At 37.5% G+C, this 17,654-nt stretch overlaps 1 protein-coding gene across 1 annotated transcript; it reads right to left on the bottom strand.

Moving 5' to 3' along the window:
- Nucleotides 1–1,187: 1,187 nt before the first annotated feature.
- On the bottom strand, nt 1,188–4,377 carry cbx8b (chromobox homolog 8b). The gene is made up of 6 exons (XM_039740251.1): nt 3,931–4,377; nt 3,464–3,843; nt 3,322–3,365; nt 3,114–3,179; nt 2,946–3,012; nt 1,188–2,728 (listed from the first exon to the last, which is right to left on the bottom strand). Exons 2-6 carry the CDS (start codon nt 3,530–3,532, stop codon nt 1,850–1,852), a joined length of 1,125 nt encoding a protein of 374 aa, XP_039596185.1. The 5' UTR covers nt 3,533–3,843; nt 3,931–4,377; the 3' UTR covers nt 1,188–1,849.
- Nucleotides 4,378–17,654: the final 13,277 nt, after the last annotated feature.

Here is a 17,654-nt window from a genome sequence, read left to right on the forward strand (position 1 = left end):
AGGAAAAGGCGCTTCTCGTCACCAATTAAAATGACAATACAGTATAGCAGTTGCATATTTATATTGCAGATTTGAAACAACAAAAACAGCAAATCCTGTAAAGATAGTAGCTACGAAACACCGAATATAAAGACCTGAAATACCTAAAAACACGTCGGCAGGACGGCATTCCGCCGTTTTGGGCCGTTCGACTGCCGGCCAACCAACGCATTTGAAAGCGCAGCCGGGATCCACAGAAGACGTCTTTGTGCTTACGATGACATAACATAACATAACATAACATAACATAACATAACATAACATAACATAAACGCTCGCAAAAACGCATAAGCCATACACGAAAGATGTCTAAATTCGGAAAAACGCAAAACCCGGCACCCATGCCTTCTTATTTCCATTTCGCACTTTTTCTTTTCATCTGAAACTTTTAGTATAAACCACAGTGGCCATTTCCTCATGAAACGACTGGTGGACCCTTTAATACAACACGTGAAAGAAGGCAGAGGCCTGTAACCATACACGTCAGTTATTCTTTTGTACAATCTGCACGCTCAGGTGTACTAAAATAATCGCACTCATTTTATTTTTTACATTTTCTATTATTAAATGATAAAGGTGACATTTTTCTTCTGGATTATTCAAACATCAGCATGCCACCTTTCTTAAGTGCAATTCCCTTTACAAAGAAGATTACATTTTGTATATTATATATTGACTTTGGCTCCTGCTCTTTCATTTTCATAAATTGATTAAAAAATAATAAAACACATCTCCAGCGGTGACCAATACTCAACATTAGAAACATTCAATTTGGGGGGATTGTGTTATATTCCCATCTCTGTTAGTACTACAGGTGCATTTAAAAAACTCCTTTCTTTTGTACAGATGTGGCTTTTTATTTAATGCTCGTGGCTCTTATATACACAGGCAGATTAGGATTAAATCATTTGCTCCTATGTTTCATATTGAGCTCATTTGTTTATTACCAATAACTGCTTTCCCGAAATGTTCAATTTTTAAATTTGTCCTGATTAAATGCTGTGATAAGATTTTGCCTTCTTAAATGCCAACACAGTAACCAAAAAGACGGCGAGTGACCCTTTTCATAAACAGACTGCAAACAATCCAGACCACAGCATGACACCTTGTAGTGTTTTTAGAAGTTTCTCCAAGGAACACCAAACACCAACCATCTAGGAGGCTTTTAATTCTTTCCGTTGGTTTTTGAGTTATTTACAGAAGCTTACACATAACTAAAGTGCAAATGTCACATTTTTACAACCTACTGAGGAGGTTTGAATTAAATACTCTCAAAAGAAAAGCAAATCCTTCTTTGGCGAATGACTAAAATACATTGTACTCTAATTCTCTTTCAAATGTATACACCTTTCGAAATATAAACACCTATACTTGGTGGATTGTGTTACTTTTACTGAAATGTAGCCTTTGTAATCAAATTAGAACAATGTTACAGACAAACAAACAAAAAAAAATCTACATATATTAAACAAAAATTCATAAATGATAGAATGGTACATTTCAAATGCCAAGGAAGCCCCCCTGTCCTCTCCTCTCTGCACCCACACAATTATAGCTTCACATGTTTCCGGCACGCAGTTTATGGGACACTTACAATGTCTGTATAAGTCAAAGTCCCACCAAGTACATATATGAAGACCTTTGGTCTACATACAGTGTAAAATAAATTAATTTGCAAATACAGAAAAGGATCAAATTAGTCACAGAATGGTCTTCTTGATGGCCTCCAATGACAAAAAAGTAGTCTTTGATTTCAATTACAAAAGAAAACACAATGTTCAGTCTTCTGCACTTGGTGCACAACACCACCTTAGCTGTTTTCCCTAAAGAAGCCTTGATCTGTGCTGCTCTCTTTAATAGTCACTGTGATAAAGTTTGTCGTGACGTCCGTGACAATCACTTTCTCCAGATTATTCAGAGACGGGCTCCAAGATTCTTCCTCTGCCTCCCCCAGTAACCTTGACACGGGTATTTTGGCGATAAGTGATTGTTTCGAACGTGACAAAGTACTTGTGGACCCACACACCACGTTGTTCTTCCCCGAGTGCTTCACCTTATGATGTGTTCGCCCAAAACTGTCAGCACTGTCGTTAGTCCTTATCAGGGCTGGGCTGTCTATGGTAGGTTTAGCAAAAGAAAGGCCGTGTTCTGAACCGTACGCGTGTGAACTACCACCTGGTGTCACTTGCCCTTCTCTGTGGCCAGAACTTCCTTCCGACTGCGGTTTTCTCACCAACTGGATGACACTCAGACCCGCAGCAGTCTTATCAGTGATATCATGCTTGACCTGTTTTGTTGAAGAGTAGTGTTCAGCGTTGCCATCCTGACCATCAATCTTAATTCTTTTATGCGGTGGTGGCACTGAACTGTGCAGATTGCTTTTAAAGCGGGATTTTCCTGGTTTAGGGCCTCTCTTTTTTGGCATCAAAACCCCTTCTGTTAGCAGTTTTTCAGTTGCAAGCACTTTCTGGTCATGGGCAGCCTCCACTGGTCTGATGTTTCGGACATTTTCTCCTCTTTTGATGCTGCTAGGTGGCATGAGAGTGGGCACAATATTCCTTAGTCCTTCTCTGGACCTGGACTGGGCACCACCAGATTCAGGATTAGGTCTTCCGGGATAAGGGATCCGGATGCCCCTGGCCGAATCGCTTCTGAACTCGTAAGTTTTGGCTTTGGCTTTCGCTTGTGCCTGCAAAAAACACAAAACTTCTCATTAAATGCAATGAAAGAAAACGAGACAAGGAACTGCATAAGCATCACCAAACTTTTATGGCAAAGAGGTTTTTGCAGGTTCTTTCTTTAGCCCACTTCACCCCATACCCCTTGGTATAAACAAGGTTATTCATTAATTTTCTGTTATTGAACATCAAAATTGCTCCCTTTGTGACACTGGCTTGTCAATTTACCTTTAACAGGAACGTTTTGGGTTTCGGTCCCCGTTTTTTAGGCCCAAACAGCTCTCTTTCTCGTTCTCTACACAACAAAGCAATGAAAAAAGTCGATTATAAACAACAGCCGCTAGTTTGAACTTAAGTTTTCGATTCTTTGGATGGAGTAAGGCCTTGCTATAATACCTTTCCTCAAAGGCTGCGAACAGACGGGCATCCAGGATGTTTTCTTCGGGTTCCCAGGTACTATACCTGAAAGAAAGGAGGCGAAAAAAAATTCGAGAATAGCAATCGCCTGTCACCCGCATCTGATGCCGGGGACACACGCGCTTCCCCAAGGAATGTGGACGTTTCCCAAAAAATAAAATGACACGATCGGGTAGGATGTACTTACTTCTGAGACCAGCCCTTCCATTTGATCAGGTATTCCACTCGCCCCTGTGGCACAAGGAAAACACATCGGTCGTGATTAGAAGCAAGCGGTAACATAACACAAAACTCGATAATTTGGAGAAGGAAAAGTGACGACCACCTACTCTTCGGATCCTGCGTTTAATGATAGACTCGGCTGCAAACACCCGCTCGCCAACAGCCGAAAGCTCCATGTTTACTCAAAGCTCTCGATTTTTTTTTCCTGCTGCTTCTGCTGCTTAACGCCACACAGACCATAATACTCGCGCGGGTACGTCATCGCTTCTTTTACACGTTGCCAGGGCAGTGCTGTCGGTGGAACATTTTCCTCTGATATGATTGGCTGAGAGGACAAAACGTAAGCGAGGTGGTGGGCGGGACTTGGACTTTAGGCTTCAAGGCGAGGAAATGACGTTTTCCAATGGACCTCGTTCTGTTCTCTCGCGTTCTGCTCGTTGAGCTCCTGCGCACTCCAGTCTCAGCGCGAGCTGTGGAAATTATACGTCTGTAAAAAAAAAAAAAAAAAAACCCATTGTGTCTAAACAAAGAACACGAACAATCGATTCGGTACGGAAGTCTCGGGTAAGCTCACATGATGTAGCTGGCAGTCTTTTCGTGTTCGAACGTCTCAACCAGCGCGGTTCTCCGATCTTCTGCGGAGACGCGCGGACGTTTTCAGTAAGGGATAACACGGGGATTTCAGCGACTTAAAAGATTACAGAATTCGTTCCATCGACGTCTTTACACAGTTTCGAAATGTTCCCTCAACACTGTCAGATGGCACTGCAGCTGGAATGCCAAGCCTCTTACGACAGAAAACCCGTCGATTTATTTTTGAATAGCTTACCGTTCTCAGTATCTCACAAGACTGGCACAAGTCCCGGACGGGATGACATTTAGTTAGAACGAGCAAATAAATGATCTCCAGTCAAAAACCGGAATGTCCAAAAATAATTAAAAAGTGACAATACACCAGCTGAGGACGATCCCACAGGAGAAGGCCAGCATGTTTCCGTAAATTCTCTTTAAACCCAATAATCCCATAAGGTGTTGCTGCAGGAGAGTTAATTTAAATTGGACGCAAGTTGCAGTAACGCACATTTTGGTTTTTCCAATGTGGTCACAAATTAATATGCACTTTGCAATTTTACTGGTAACTTTATTAATAATTTTATAGCATACGTTTTTGAAGCAACATAGTGCATTTGTTACGTCTGCATTTAAAAAATATGTAAAGGCAAATATTTTTCATTTAGAATTTGAGGGATGAGATCCCTAGAATACATTATATAAAAAGTGTAGATAAACCTTTTAGATTAAAGAGTCGTTGCAATCAAATGGACTCACTAAATTGTTGACGTCAGAAATTATTAAAACGAGTTAGATATCGTATATCGTGCCTCATTTTAAACACGCGCAAATTATTATTATTATTATTATTATTATTATTATTATTATTATTATTATTATTATTATTATTATTATTATTATTATTATTATTTGAGTGATGCCTCTCTGTTAGACTCCTTACAAGATCTGAGGGGGTTCAACTGGTTCCATTTTTTTGTCTTTCCAAATGGAGCACAGACAGGTGAAGTGCCCGGTTCAGGGTCACACAGGGATTTGGATCCACAACCTCAGGCTTTGAAGTCGCTTTTCAATAAGGAAGTCGGATTCTTGCTAGAAAGTAAAAAATTTCATTATCGTCAGAACTAACAGCTTCCACATCAACAACCATAGTTATATAAATGGTTTGATTAATGATGAACTACACATGCTTTGGCGTTTTGCGGCTGTAAAAATAATTAATAAGTTAGGCTTTTCTCTTTACAGAAATTGTAGATGTTAAAGAAGTAAGGAAAGTTTGAATTCAGTAGGAAACACCAGTGGCAAAATAAATAGTAATTAACAAAAAGAGAAACTTTAATATAAATTGATTATAATATACGGATAACTCGAGAGTAAAACAATGAACCATTAAAACAGATCTCACAATATTCAGTATGGACTCACTTTTAGTCTTATTACGATTTAACCTTTTAGTTAATTGATATCAATCAATCTATCATATACTGCTTTTCATATCTGTCTCTCTACCTATTCATCTGTCTACCTAATGTTGTGTGTATAAACGTATGAAGTGTAACATTTTAAAATAACCCTGTCACAACCCTTTGTGTCAAAACAGTTGTTTATATTATAATAATTTCAAATTTCACCTGATTAGTTTTACTCCTTTAAACACTTAAAGTTAAGCGTCTTGAAGACGTTGCAGAGTATATTGTTAAGAAGGAAAATAATAATGTGCTGTGTAATTTTTTTATTCTGTGTTATTGTCTCGTGGATTATTTTTAATAAAAGAATATCGCTCGGAGTGAATATCGCGCAGAGCTCTTATTGTTACTGCACAGCTTTCTTGAGGCCTGTTCTTCATCACAATCATCGTTGCAAAATATTTTAAGGGCCTTTTAAAATGGACCGGGTTAGGCAAACTATTATTTTTAAGAATATGGACAAATAAAACCATTCAATTATTATTAAGGGGAAAAACCTAAATGACTCAGCACCAATTTATAATCCGGGACCATTTCTCATTGTCACTGAGGGTTGCGATTAGTTTTCCAAGTATATAATACACATTTAGTACAACATCGCTAATTAAAATCAATATACGAGCGCAGTTAAAATTGTTTTCAACTAATATCAGAGAAATAATTCGAAGTGTCTGCATTAAGCATTTCAGACGTTAAGTAGTATCACATAACAACTTAACACGTAACTTTGTTCTTAGAAACGGCAACGTCACTTGCACTGTACGAATTAAAAATAAATACATACGAGAACGATATACATGATACGTGGAAAGGTTTTATTAATTATTATTATTATTATTATTATTATTATTTAGATTCTCTGTCTTTATTCACACATGTATTTTTACTCTTGTCCTTTAAAGAAATATACATATTTTGAGCAAATCGCTTGGAACGTGCATTGTAATAGTAAAAGAATCCAGCGGTATTTTTTTCTTCTGTAAATTTACTTTCCAATGGTTAGCTTTCATATTTTAAAATTAAACCACGGATTTTCTTCTATAAACAAAATAATCGACAGAATTAAATTAATATGAACATATAAACAACGCTTCCATATAAACACATTTAAGCGTTACTTTGGTTCTGTACATGTTAATTTAACACAGGTTGTCTTGTTATATTTTTTGTCTTTCATTACACGGTTGAATTTCAATATGTATTTTAAATTTTCTAGTTAATGTCCTTGCGGTGGGGTGGCGCCCTGCCCGGGGTTTGTTTCCTGCCTTGCGCCCTGTGTTGGCTGGGATTGGCTCAAGCAGACCCCCGTGACCCTGTAGCTGGGATATAGCGGGTTGGATAATGGATGGATGGATTTTGCTTTGTGAAATTAGCACACAAATGGAAAGAAAGTGTAAAAAATACACAAAGAAGAAGAAGAAGAAGAAGAAGAATTTCAAAAGAGGCAAACAATTCAGCAAAATCCCTACTGGTGTTGGATTATTAGATTTATACTTGCAGAGATTCAATGACAGTATTTGTGCGGTTGTTTTGAAATACGTTTGTTGTTTGTGTAATTAATTTATATTTTTCTACTCGATAGTAATTGGACACACACAAATGCTGTAATAATATTTCTGTAATATTTCATAATATTTCAGTTGATTTAATCTACTTATTTTAATTGTTCAATGTTGTGTTTGAAATTTTTCCATGATCCAACACATTTACCTGGCTCCGTTTATCTGTTATCATCTGCGAGGCACGTTGTAATAAAGCCCGGGTTCCTTCTTTTCTTTATTTCTTCTGTGCTAGAATTTTTACCAAAGCTTCAATTGATGTGGTAATCAGAATCACCACATCATATTAGAATGAACTCTGGATAGATTTTCGTTTTTGTAATTTGTTTCGGTACCTGAAATTTTAGCTGCATATAGTGCAGTAAAAACTAAATAAATAAATACATAAAAGCGACTTCCATTTTTGGTTATCTATATCGAAAAGTAAATAAACAGATAGATAGATAGATAGATAGATAGATAGATAGATAGATAGTAAATATTCACATTATGGATTATCTATGCCGATAAATAAATAAACAAATAAATAAATAAATAGCGACATTACCTTATTGATTATACACCTAAATCTAAATGAATAAATAAACAAATTGCAACTGTCGATGTTATTTATTTTACCGAAAAACAAATAGATAAAAAATGCATAAATAAATAGCAATTCACTTTATTGATTACAATGCCAAGAAATATTCTATCATTGTAACAAAACTACATGTTGTGCTAAATTAGGGATATTAGCGCTGGTAGTTCCGAAGACGCTAAATTTAAAATCTTGCATAGTTAATATATTAATAAAACGAAAATAAATGCAATTTCTGTGCTGATAACAATGGTCAAACGTTTTTCATAATGAACAAAAAATATAATATTAGGCGCAGTTGTCATCGTTTCCTCTCCTTCCTCTTTAGTCCAATTAGCTAACAGCTGTTCTGTTGTGGGCTAGCCTATAAATGACTTTAAATAATTGAAACATTATGTGCTATATCATATCTCTGTTTAGCTTTACTTATTAACGGCTTCATTTCCGTAAATAAATGAATATATTGGCGCTACACGTTTCTCCAGAGCTGACACCTCGGTATATATATATATATGCAGTATATCAATAACCGATCCGCCCGCTCTTTAAACACTGGGCAGGCCGTTCGCGCTGCACACCGATGGTGACGCGGTGTAAACTGAACGCCGTCGGTCCGACAGTTCAGACTCAACCTCACTAAGCCTGACGACAATTAGTATTGAGCAGTTATCTTTTTGTTCAGACCTTAAATTCTTTTGTTTGTTGTTAAATGCCTATCAAAATTAAAATATATTTTACCATTTTATCAAGAAACACGAGTCTAGAAGTCTGGATTGTTAATATTAACGATTTCATTTTTAAGACAGGACTCAATTTCACTTTCTCTATTTGGGCGAAGCGGATTTGGATAAACACACAACGAACAGAATAGAACTGCCTGAATAGAACTAAGTACACGGTTACTTGTAGTAATCTGTTACCTCCATTTACGTTTCAGGTAGATTTAAGTCGCTTTAAAAATATTTCAGTATTTTAAATAACTAACTAATGTCTTCTAAAAAACAAACAAATTAACGTCCGCTGTAATCAGAAACTTGCGTCAGAAACGCAATTCCACAATGTCACTACCTGGAGCTCAACGAGCTGTTCTATTAAAAACAATAATTAAAATGCACTTTAAACCGTTAAATATATGTACAGCGTAATACAATGTAATCTGTTTTATGTTATGCATTATATCTAGAGAAAGCGATTTCACTAAAATGTTTACTAAAAATGCTCATTTTCTTCACTTTATTGTACCTCATTTGATTTACCCTTTTAAACGGTATTCTATTTCTTTTAATATTGCAGCCTCGACATTAATTACATAATTAAATTAACACATTTTAACGACGCAAGCAGGCTTTCCATATCTTAAAAAAAAAAAAAAAAAAATACAAGACGGCAATCAAAATATAAATTATCCGTGAAATCTGCAGTCCCTGATATAAAGAAAGTCGCTGATCAAATTCCGAACGACGTTCCCTTTCTTGTAGATTTGAAAATACTGGTAATTCTTTTTCGAAATAAGTATGAAGCGGCTTTAGTTTGGTAACGTATTATCACACTTTGATACTGAAGACTCTTTAAACGAATATTCATTCTTGTTGGTTTCGGTTGGCGTAAAGCCCGACCGGTGTTATCACCCAAGCATTAAATTACATTCAAATGCATTAATTTTAGAAGAACAAACCCCCGAGTCAGAGCACGGCGGAGAGTGTCGAGGGGCTCAGGCGATTTCGTTTAATCACGCCTCTCATTCCAAGACAGTGTGAAATCGTTTAATCGGTTCATGTTTTCTTGATCTGTCAGCATCCTACTAGGCAGTCTATACCCGACATTAAATTAGATGTCTGTTTAGTCCGTGCTTGCTGCGAAAGGCTGCAGTTTCCCCGCGGCCCTGCTCAGAATAAGCGGGTTTGAAAATGGACAGATGGAGGTTTTGCCCGAATATCGGGAACCTTTTCAATGCCGAAAGAACTATTTTTATATACAAAGACCCCTTCCAAGAATTAAACAATTCTTTCAAAGGTGATGGTTTTGGAAGGGACCACACAACCGAGTAAAGCGCCATTAAGAACCGTTGTTTTTGAGATCGTAGCTGACTGTTTTCTTTGAAAATATTCTCGTAGGATATGCCATTTAACAGACCGTTATCCATCTAAATATAAAATAGGCCTGATAAGTACTGCAAATAGTAGTGATGCGATTGCTATAGGCCGTCTTACCAACCTTAAGTCACTGGCACTGATGATGATGATGATGAGGATGATGATGATGATTACTATTATTATCATCATTATTATTATTTGTCTGATACCTTTATCTTTGGCTCGTCACGACATTTGAGTGGTACAATTGGCCGCATTTTGTTTTGTCTTTCCACTTGCAGCACAGACGGGTGAAGTGCCTTGCTCAGGGCCACACAGTGTCAGTAGCGGGATTTAAATCCACAACCATTTACTTTGCAGTCCTTTCAGAGTATGCTTTTATAAATTAACCCTATTCTTGCTAGAAAGCAACGATATTTCATTACCCACAGAACCGACAGTTTCCACATCAGCTGCCTTATATTATATAAACAGTCTGACTACTATTTTATAGTAACTATTAGGCTTGTAAGCCGTTATGTTTCACATTTGATTATGCTCTTAAAAACAACACACCGTAGGTAATATTTCCTTAAAGTGGAATTAGTTGTTTGAAGTTTTTTTTCCCTCATAAAATCTATCAGTTCATATTTACATTGCTATTTTTCCACTTGGCCTCTTAAGAGTTCTTTATTTAGATATATCTGAGGACAAAGTTATATCTATCTATTTACTATAGCCATTTTAAAGCAGATTTTTAAAGAATCTATCTATCTATCTATCTATCTATCTATCTATCTATCTATCTATCTATCTATCTATCTATCTATCTATCTATCTATCCAATCCTGCCTACTATACCAAATTATTTCTATCTATCTATCTATCTATCTATCTATCTATCTATCTATCTATCTATCTATCTATCTCAACTTGATGCAAGGTGATGTGAGGTGATTTGGATGGAACAGCTTGCTGGGTTGGAATGGCCAGTTCTCATCACAATTTTTATAATGTTGTCATATTCTACAATAACACATGCTAAATTGAGGTTTTCTTGATCTAGGTAGCCTACTAGACAATAACACTTTCTGTTTTGTCCCCATTTTAGAAAAATTTTCAAATCCCAGTGAACCAATTTTATATGCATAGAACATTTTCCACCAGAATTAAATGATTTTTTCTCAAGCAATGGTTATTCTACACAAAGGTGCCAGGGTGCTTCTTCAGAGCGATACCATAGGGGAAACCCAAGAGACCCATCCACATTAAGGTTCCAGAAAGACCCTTTAATTATTTATTTAAAATAAATAAGTGCCCTCTTCTATCCTGCCTACTATGCTAAATTAAAGTCTATCTATCTATCTATCTATCTATCTATCTATCTATCTATCTATCTATCTATCTATCTATCTATCAGTCTGTTGTTTGCATGTCTATTAACGTTTAAGGATCATTTAAAGTCAGTTTTAAAATGCCAGCAGTCTTGTTAGGCGGTGGGTGAAATTCTTATCGCGTGTGTTACGAATGTCCTGAACAGAAAGACGTGTACAGTTACAAAAACTCTCAAGAGCCATGTCGCAGTGGAGCCGTCCACAAGAATATTCCAGAAATGACCTTCAATTTATGTAGATCTGTAACAGGTTCCCCCAATCGCTGCATGATAACAGATTTATGAAATGCTGTACCGGCGGTTTCCGGATTTTAAAGGAGCCTTAAGCCTAAGTTAAATGTTGTTTTGTCATCATACTAGGAAGCTTTTTGAAAGCCCAAATAAACAATTTCCTACGTAAAGAATTCTTCCTTGCAAAATGAAGCGTCTGTTTGTCAAGCAGGGGTTCAACCACACAGCCAGGTAACGTGCCCATGCATAAAGAACTCATATTTTTAGCAGTACATCTAGTAACTCTAAGGACTATAAAAATGTATATCTGAGATTATTGTTTTTTTTATTGGAAATGATTTCAGATGCTAGACATTTCGATGTATTGCTGAAGAAAAACTCCAAAAATGAGTTTAGAGGTATACGTGCTATTTATGTCAATGAAGTTCAGAAGCCGCGAATAAACGTTTCCTTGAACACTTCCGTCCTCCGCATTAAAAAGAAACTGATAGCGTGTGGTGGTGGTGGTCGGGGTGGCCGGGTGGGGGTATGTGAGAGTGGGATTGAATTGTATCTATTTCTTTCTCTTCTGAAATAACATCCTTGGGGTGTTAAATGGAGTGTAAAGGGTGAAAGGAGGCTTGCAGTCGAGTATGACGGTGCATACACAGTTAATTTACGTAATGAAAAAAAAAAAAAAACTCGATAAACTAAAGATAGCAACGTGAATGTGATTAAAAAATTCCAAGTAAGATTCCAAGTAAGAAAATGTCTTAATTCTATTTCGCTGAATTATAAAGCGGAAATAAAAAAATTTGACACGATCCCCGAATATTAAAGAGTAAGAAGCCAGCGTCCCAAAAAAAAAATGAAATTCGAGGGGCAACTGAAATGCAAGTTTAATCCGCGCGGCTCAGGGCGGCCCCAGACTTTGAAACGCTGTCTGTAGCTCCAGGAATGTAAACTTAACGCCAGTATTCACCCATGACGTAACTGGAAACACTGGTAGCCTATACATCGACATTTGACAGCTGTAATGAGGTGTGACTACTGCAATTCTCACTGCTACGCCAAGCTAACGTACATTCTGGGCAACGCTAAAAATAAATGCATGCTAACTAGGAAATTGAAAAAGAAATGTTTTCGCTGGCGCCGAAAAGAACATGAGCAGAATATTTAATTGATCAGCTATCATGGATACCAATTCCCATTGTCATATAGATCTAATTTTTGGACCTCAAGACCACACCACTCTACAGTTAGCAAACCGCAGATTTTGTAAACGTTTATGCGTCATTTTAAGGCAGTTTCCATTGTAACGCATTTGTTTATTTATTTATGCATACATTTATTAATCTACTATTTATTTTTGTACGTGGAAGCTACGCACACAACGACGGCGCGCAGAATTTCGCCACCCGCCTCTGGATTTTGACATTATTTTGATAAATGAGAGTGCTCCCGCAAATCGATCTTTCATTTTCCTCGCCCTAACGCTATCATATACAAAGGTACAGCGGCGCTTCCGTGGATGGCGGATTCGATTCTTCATTTCAGCATGAGGGGTGGGGGTGGGGAGTGGGGTGCTAAAGAAGGACAAAAGAAGTATACAGACGAAACGATCTCGAGAAGCTGGAGGCGCGACGGATCCGAACCAAATTGACGCAAACGGCTTGAAATATGCTTGTTGTTTAGTAACGAGACGAGCAGGAAAGAAGGGCCGGGGGAGGCGAGAAAGGAAAGAGCTTTTAAATCGCTGAAACAAGATCAGTAAATAATGATCAGCATAATAAAGATGGATAAGTCACTAAAGTTCGGATACAGTTTTACATTCGGGACTTCGGCAATGATTGCGGTGGGCAAGTATATTCTGTAAAAAAAAAAAATGGTAACCTAAAACGTACACGGTCTGGAAAGAGAGCGAGCGAGCGAGCGAGGTATATGAATGCGCTTCGGCTTTCCTTATATGGTGCGGTTGTTGATTGGTTTCACTGTGACTGCAGTGCAGTATTGAGACACCATATAAGGGGAGAATAGCACAGTTCCAGTTGAGCTGTTACGAGATTATTGGCTCTCTGGTATCTCGGCAACCAGCTTTATCCAGTGTAAGTGAGCCAACTACAACACAATGTCCTTTTTAAAATACTGCACTCATCTTTTTCAGCCGAGCTAAAGTGTATGCGAGGACGAAGCCAGGCGAACAATAACGTATCAAATGACAGACGGACGGACGGATGAACAGATAGATAGATAGATAGATAGATAGATAGATTATCATCCCTGAGAAGCCCCTCCGAAGATTTGCACGCGCGCCCTTATATAACTATAATAAGGAAGAAATGCACGTATTCAATATTTCAGTATTTTGATGTGATGTCTTAATTAATTAATCTCGTGCACACATCAACACACTTTCTTTTAAAACGTGTAATTCTCAGATCCCACTTTTTTATTTGTATTTATTTATTTGTTTATTTATTTATTTTGCGGAATACGGTAACAGGAACCAGACAGCACCGGGCGCCGCAATGCACGAACCATGCAGTGGAACTGGCGACTGCACGCACGCGTACATCCTCATGCACTCCATCATGGATCATCATGGACTTGTTAACTCAGGTGACACACACATACAGTAAAGTGGGGAAAAGCCGCACAAATGTACAAATGGTGACCTGGCGGCCGGGGCTCGGACCCCCGATTGACTGTCATCCTACAGCGTTGCAGAAAAACGTGTTAGTAATAAATGGATTGTACTGTAATTATTAATACTGCTGCTGGATTATGTGCATTTCCCCTTGGGATTAATAGATAGATAGATAGATAGATAGATAGATAGATAGATAGATAGATAGATAGATAGATAGATAGATACTTTATTAATCCCAAGGGGAAATTCAAAGTATCTATCTATCTATCTATCTATCTATCTATCTATCTATCTATCTATCTATCTATCTTATTTCCCATATTATTGAGGTGTATCGGAAATTAAAGTGTAATAACATGCATTTCTTTTAACTTGTGTGAAAGCACTGAAAATATTGTGTAAACAATAAAGAACTTCATTACTTTTATTTTCCTTTCCTCACTGCTATCTCGTGTTAGCCCTGTGGCCTACAAAGTGGCAGCCACACATAAACTGATCCATTCACACTTGAAATATTTGCTGTGCATTTTTCGATTCTGCCGTATGGTTCTTTATTTTTCGTCTGAAATGCATTTTAAACACACGGGAAGTATGGGAAATATCTGAAATATATCCGGATGAGATACGAGAACAGCCTAGTTATATGGAGCTAAACAAACGATCCTGGTGGGCTGAATGGTCTCCTCTCGTTGTCTAATTTCGTATGAAGATGCAGGTATTTGGTTTCAAAGTCGTACAATTTGTTTGGTTTTCTGTTCCATGTTAAGTACCATATGTCTTTAATAGATGCACTAAAACGTAGCGCTCTGAAATACAAATGTGAGGTTATTCAGAGCAATGCCATAAGGGAACCTAAAGAAGAATCCACATGAAGGTTCCAAAAAGATCCTTTATTTATTTGGAGCACTAACAGGTGCCATTACTTTAATAGCCACGAACAGATGACAGCAGCTTTATTAAAGGCCAGTGGGTTCCTGATTTTTAAAAGACTCATATAGTGACGCTGACTATGTTCAAGTTTTCTTGATAGTATCATGTAGCCGAATAGAAACGAACGATTTCTGTTTTACACATATTAGAGACCCTTTCAAGACATAAAGAACCAACTACACATGCAAAGGACTCTAACAGAATGAAAAAGGTTTTTGTCCAGCAAGTGAGCTACAAGGAACCAGTAAAGTGCCATTAAAGAACCTTAAATCTTAAGTGTCTTTCAAATACTTTTACAAGCAAATCGCATTAAATTCGACTCACCGGATATGCCATACAGTCTGACAGAGATTTTAAACATATATAAAATAAAATTAAACAAAAATGCTAATTATAATTAAATAAAAGATACTCATCTGCAAAGTGTTCCTTTTTATGCATACACAATCAGTTTAGATCCCCTACTTTATTTTAACTAAAATTTATTAGTTTAAATTGCTTTCAAGAGACACAATATCAATACAGCCATTCTCTTACTTTATACGTATCAGAACATATTTTAAAGTACATATTGTACAGTCACAGAAACAGACTGAGAATTTGCCTTCTGTCCTGGGTATCAGAAATAGAACTAGAGTCCTAAATTAAAATTGTAAAGTGCTTGTTTTTTTTTTTTGTGATCTATCTATTAATAAAAATTAATAACTATCTATCTATCACTGCCTACTATGCAAAAATTAATATCTATCTATGTATCTATCAGAAAGTTCTATCCTGATGATGATTATTATTAATATTATATTCCGGGAGTGTCGGGCGCAAAGCAGGACTCAACCCTGGACGGTGCGCCGAGTTTACCTGAAGGTTAAGGCTTTGGACTTCAAAACCTGAGGTCGTGGCTTCAAATTCGGCTGCTGACACTGTGTGACCCTAACCAAGTCACTTCTCCTGCCTGTGCTCCAATTATAAAAAATAAATAATAAATAACCAATTGTATCTCAAATATTGTAAGGCTCCTTAAGGCGTCAGCCAAATGATAAATAATAATAAATACGCAAATCTGCGGCAGTCAAATAATAATAATAATAATAATAATAATAATATCAGCATTAATACAAATAAATAAAAGGCGAAATAAACTATGCTGACCAGCACGATATAGTATCATTATTATAAGTAATTTATTTAGTTAGAAAAGAAATGGATCGGAGCGTGTACGTGAAAATTCATAATTGCGAGTCATACGCAAAAATACATTTACACTGTCAGTCGTTTACATTTTAAGGTTATTTATTTATTTATATTCTATATAATTTTATATTCTACGCACCGGCACACCATCTTAAACCGGTTTCACTTAGAACGCTCCCACTGACACCGGATCTTGTAAATCTTCAATTAGGGAAGGCTGAGTGTTGTGTTCGCTGACGCCCGATAGTTAAGCCGCAAAATGGTGTACTTGTTCGTTTTATTTGCCGATTTCTCTCTTACGGCTAGCAGCTTTGTAGGTTATACAAGGCATATTGTCACTGATAAATGTTCGATTTTCTGCACCGGACACACCTGTCGTTCATTCACATTTAATTCGTTTCCGTAAAAATGAACGCGTGTTTCTATTTTTCCTTTGTTCCCTAAATGTGGGCGCAGATACATACACGGAAACTCAGATTTATTTATCGACCGGGATTTTTTTTTTGTTCTCTCTCTCGTTTCTCCCACAGCGGATGGTAAATATAGCCAAGCTGCAAGTGTAGGACAGCCATTTTCTTCAGTTCATGACAGGCTTGAGCTGCCTTTTCTTTCTACGGTTAATCCACAATAATAAGCAAGAGCGAGGGGGGCTTGGCCGTTGCGCTATCAGAACTGTGCGGTGTGAGAATCGAAGCTGGGGATACGATTAATGCAGCAATACAGAGTCAACCACGAAATACGCTTTCTGGAAGCCCCCTTACTTCAACCATTTCGTTAAAAAAAGATGTATAGCACGATTCAGCAAAACCGCCATCTTGTTGGATGGGTGCAGCCTACAATATACCGGGCATGGCCAAACCTGCCGTCGTCATTTTATTCTCCCTTCACTACTGGAGCTATTCGCAGCCCAGGCGATTGCAGGCGCAGAAATTCGTATTTTAAAAGTCAACTTAACAGGGTTCAGTTCCACTTGATTTTGATGTCACCGAGTGAGAGAGATCTTCATATAAGGAGCGCGCCCCGTGATATTTACGGCGTATATTAATACGTGTCAATGTAAACTCAGTTACCGTAATGTAATGTTAAGCGATGTATTTCTGTAAAATAAAACTGCGATTTAGCCTGCTGATGTATGCTTTACTGCAGTGCTCCATGTAATTAACATACAAATGTCACGTCTCTTTAGCCAATAATTAAGCTTTAATCACCTGTCAGTAGAAAGCCGAAGTCGTGTGTGTGTGCGCGCGCCATAGTGTGAGCGCGCGCGCGCGTGCGTGTGTGTGTGAGTTTGTGAGCGCGCGGGGAAGTGGGAGATGGAAGGCGTCAGGACAATTCCAATGACCAAGCTGACTAGACGATTGCGTTACATAGAAGGAATGCTTCTTGAACAGATGACAGGTGGAACCACTTACTTGAAATTTCACCTATTTTTGCACAACAAAGTGCAAATTAGGAAACGATGCACGGCGCCGACAATTTAAACCTGCCATATGTAAAACACTGCGGCCAATAATCTGTCTGTGGACGATCTTTCGGAATGACCGTATATGAAATGTCATTTTGGCAATCTTGATCATCACAGATAACCCTAATTGGAACGAATTTCTTACACAGCTGTACCAACACGACTGCATATAATTATTATTTTCTTTATAATTTTACTTCTCTCAGTGAAGC

This window comes from Polypterus senegalus, chromosome 17 (assembly GCF_016835505.1).
Source record: "Polypterus senegalus isolate Bchr_013 chromosome 17, ASM1683550v1, whole genome shotgun sequence".
Classification (NCBI taxonomy): domain Eukaryota; kingdom Metazoa; phylum Chordata; class Cladistia; order Polypteriformes; family Polypteridae; genus Polypterus; species Polypterus senegalus.

Bases quoted from the DNA above. Each gene is read 5' to 3' on its own strand.
- cbx8b (XM_039740251.1), bottom strand. From the start codon at position 3,532: ATGGAGCTTTCGGCTGTTGGCGAGCGGGTGTTTGCAGCCGAGTCTATC. The intron at 3,180-3,321 runs GTAAGTACATCC...CCTTTCTTTCAG, and splicing joins TGGAAGGGCTGGTCTCAGAA to GTATAGTACCTGGGAACCCG. The intron at 3,013-3,113 runs GTATTATAGCAA...TTTGTTGTGTAG, and splicing joins TTCGCAGCCTTTGAGGAAAG to AGAACGAGAAAGAGAGCTGT.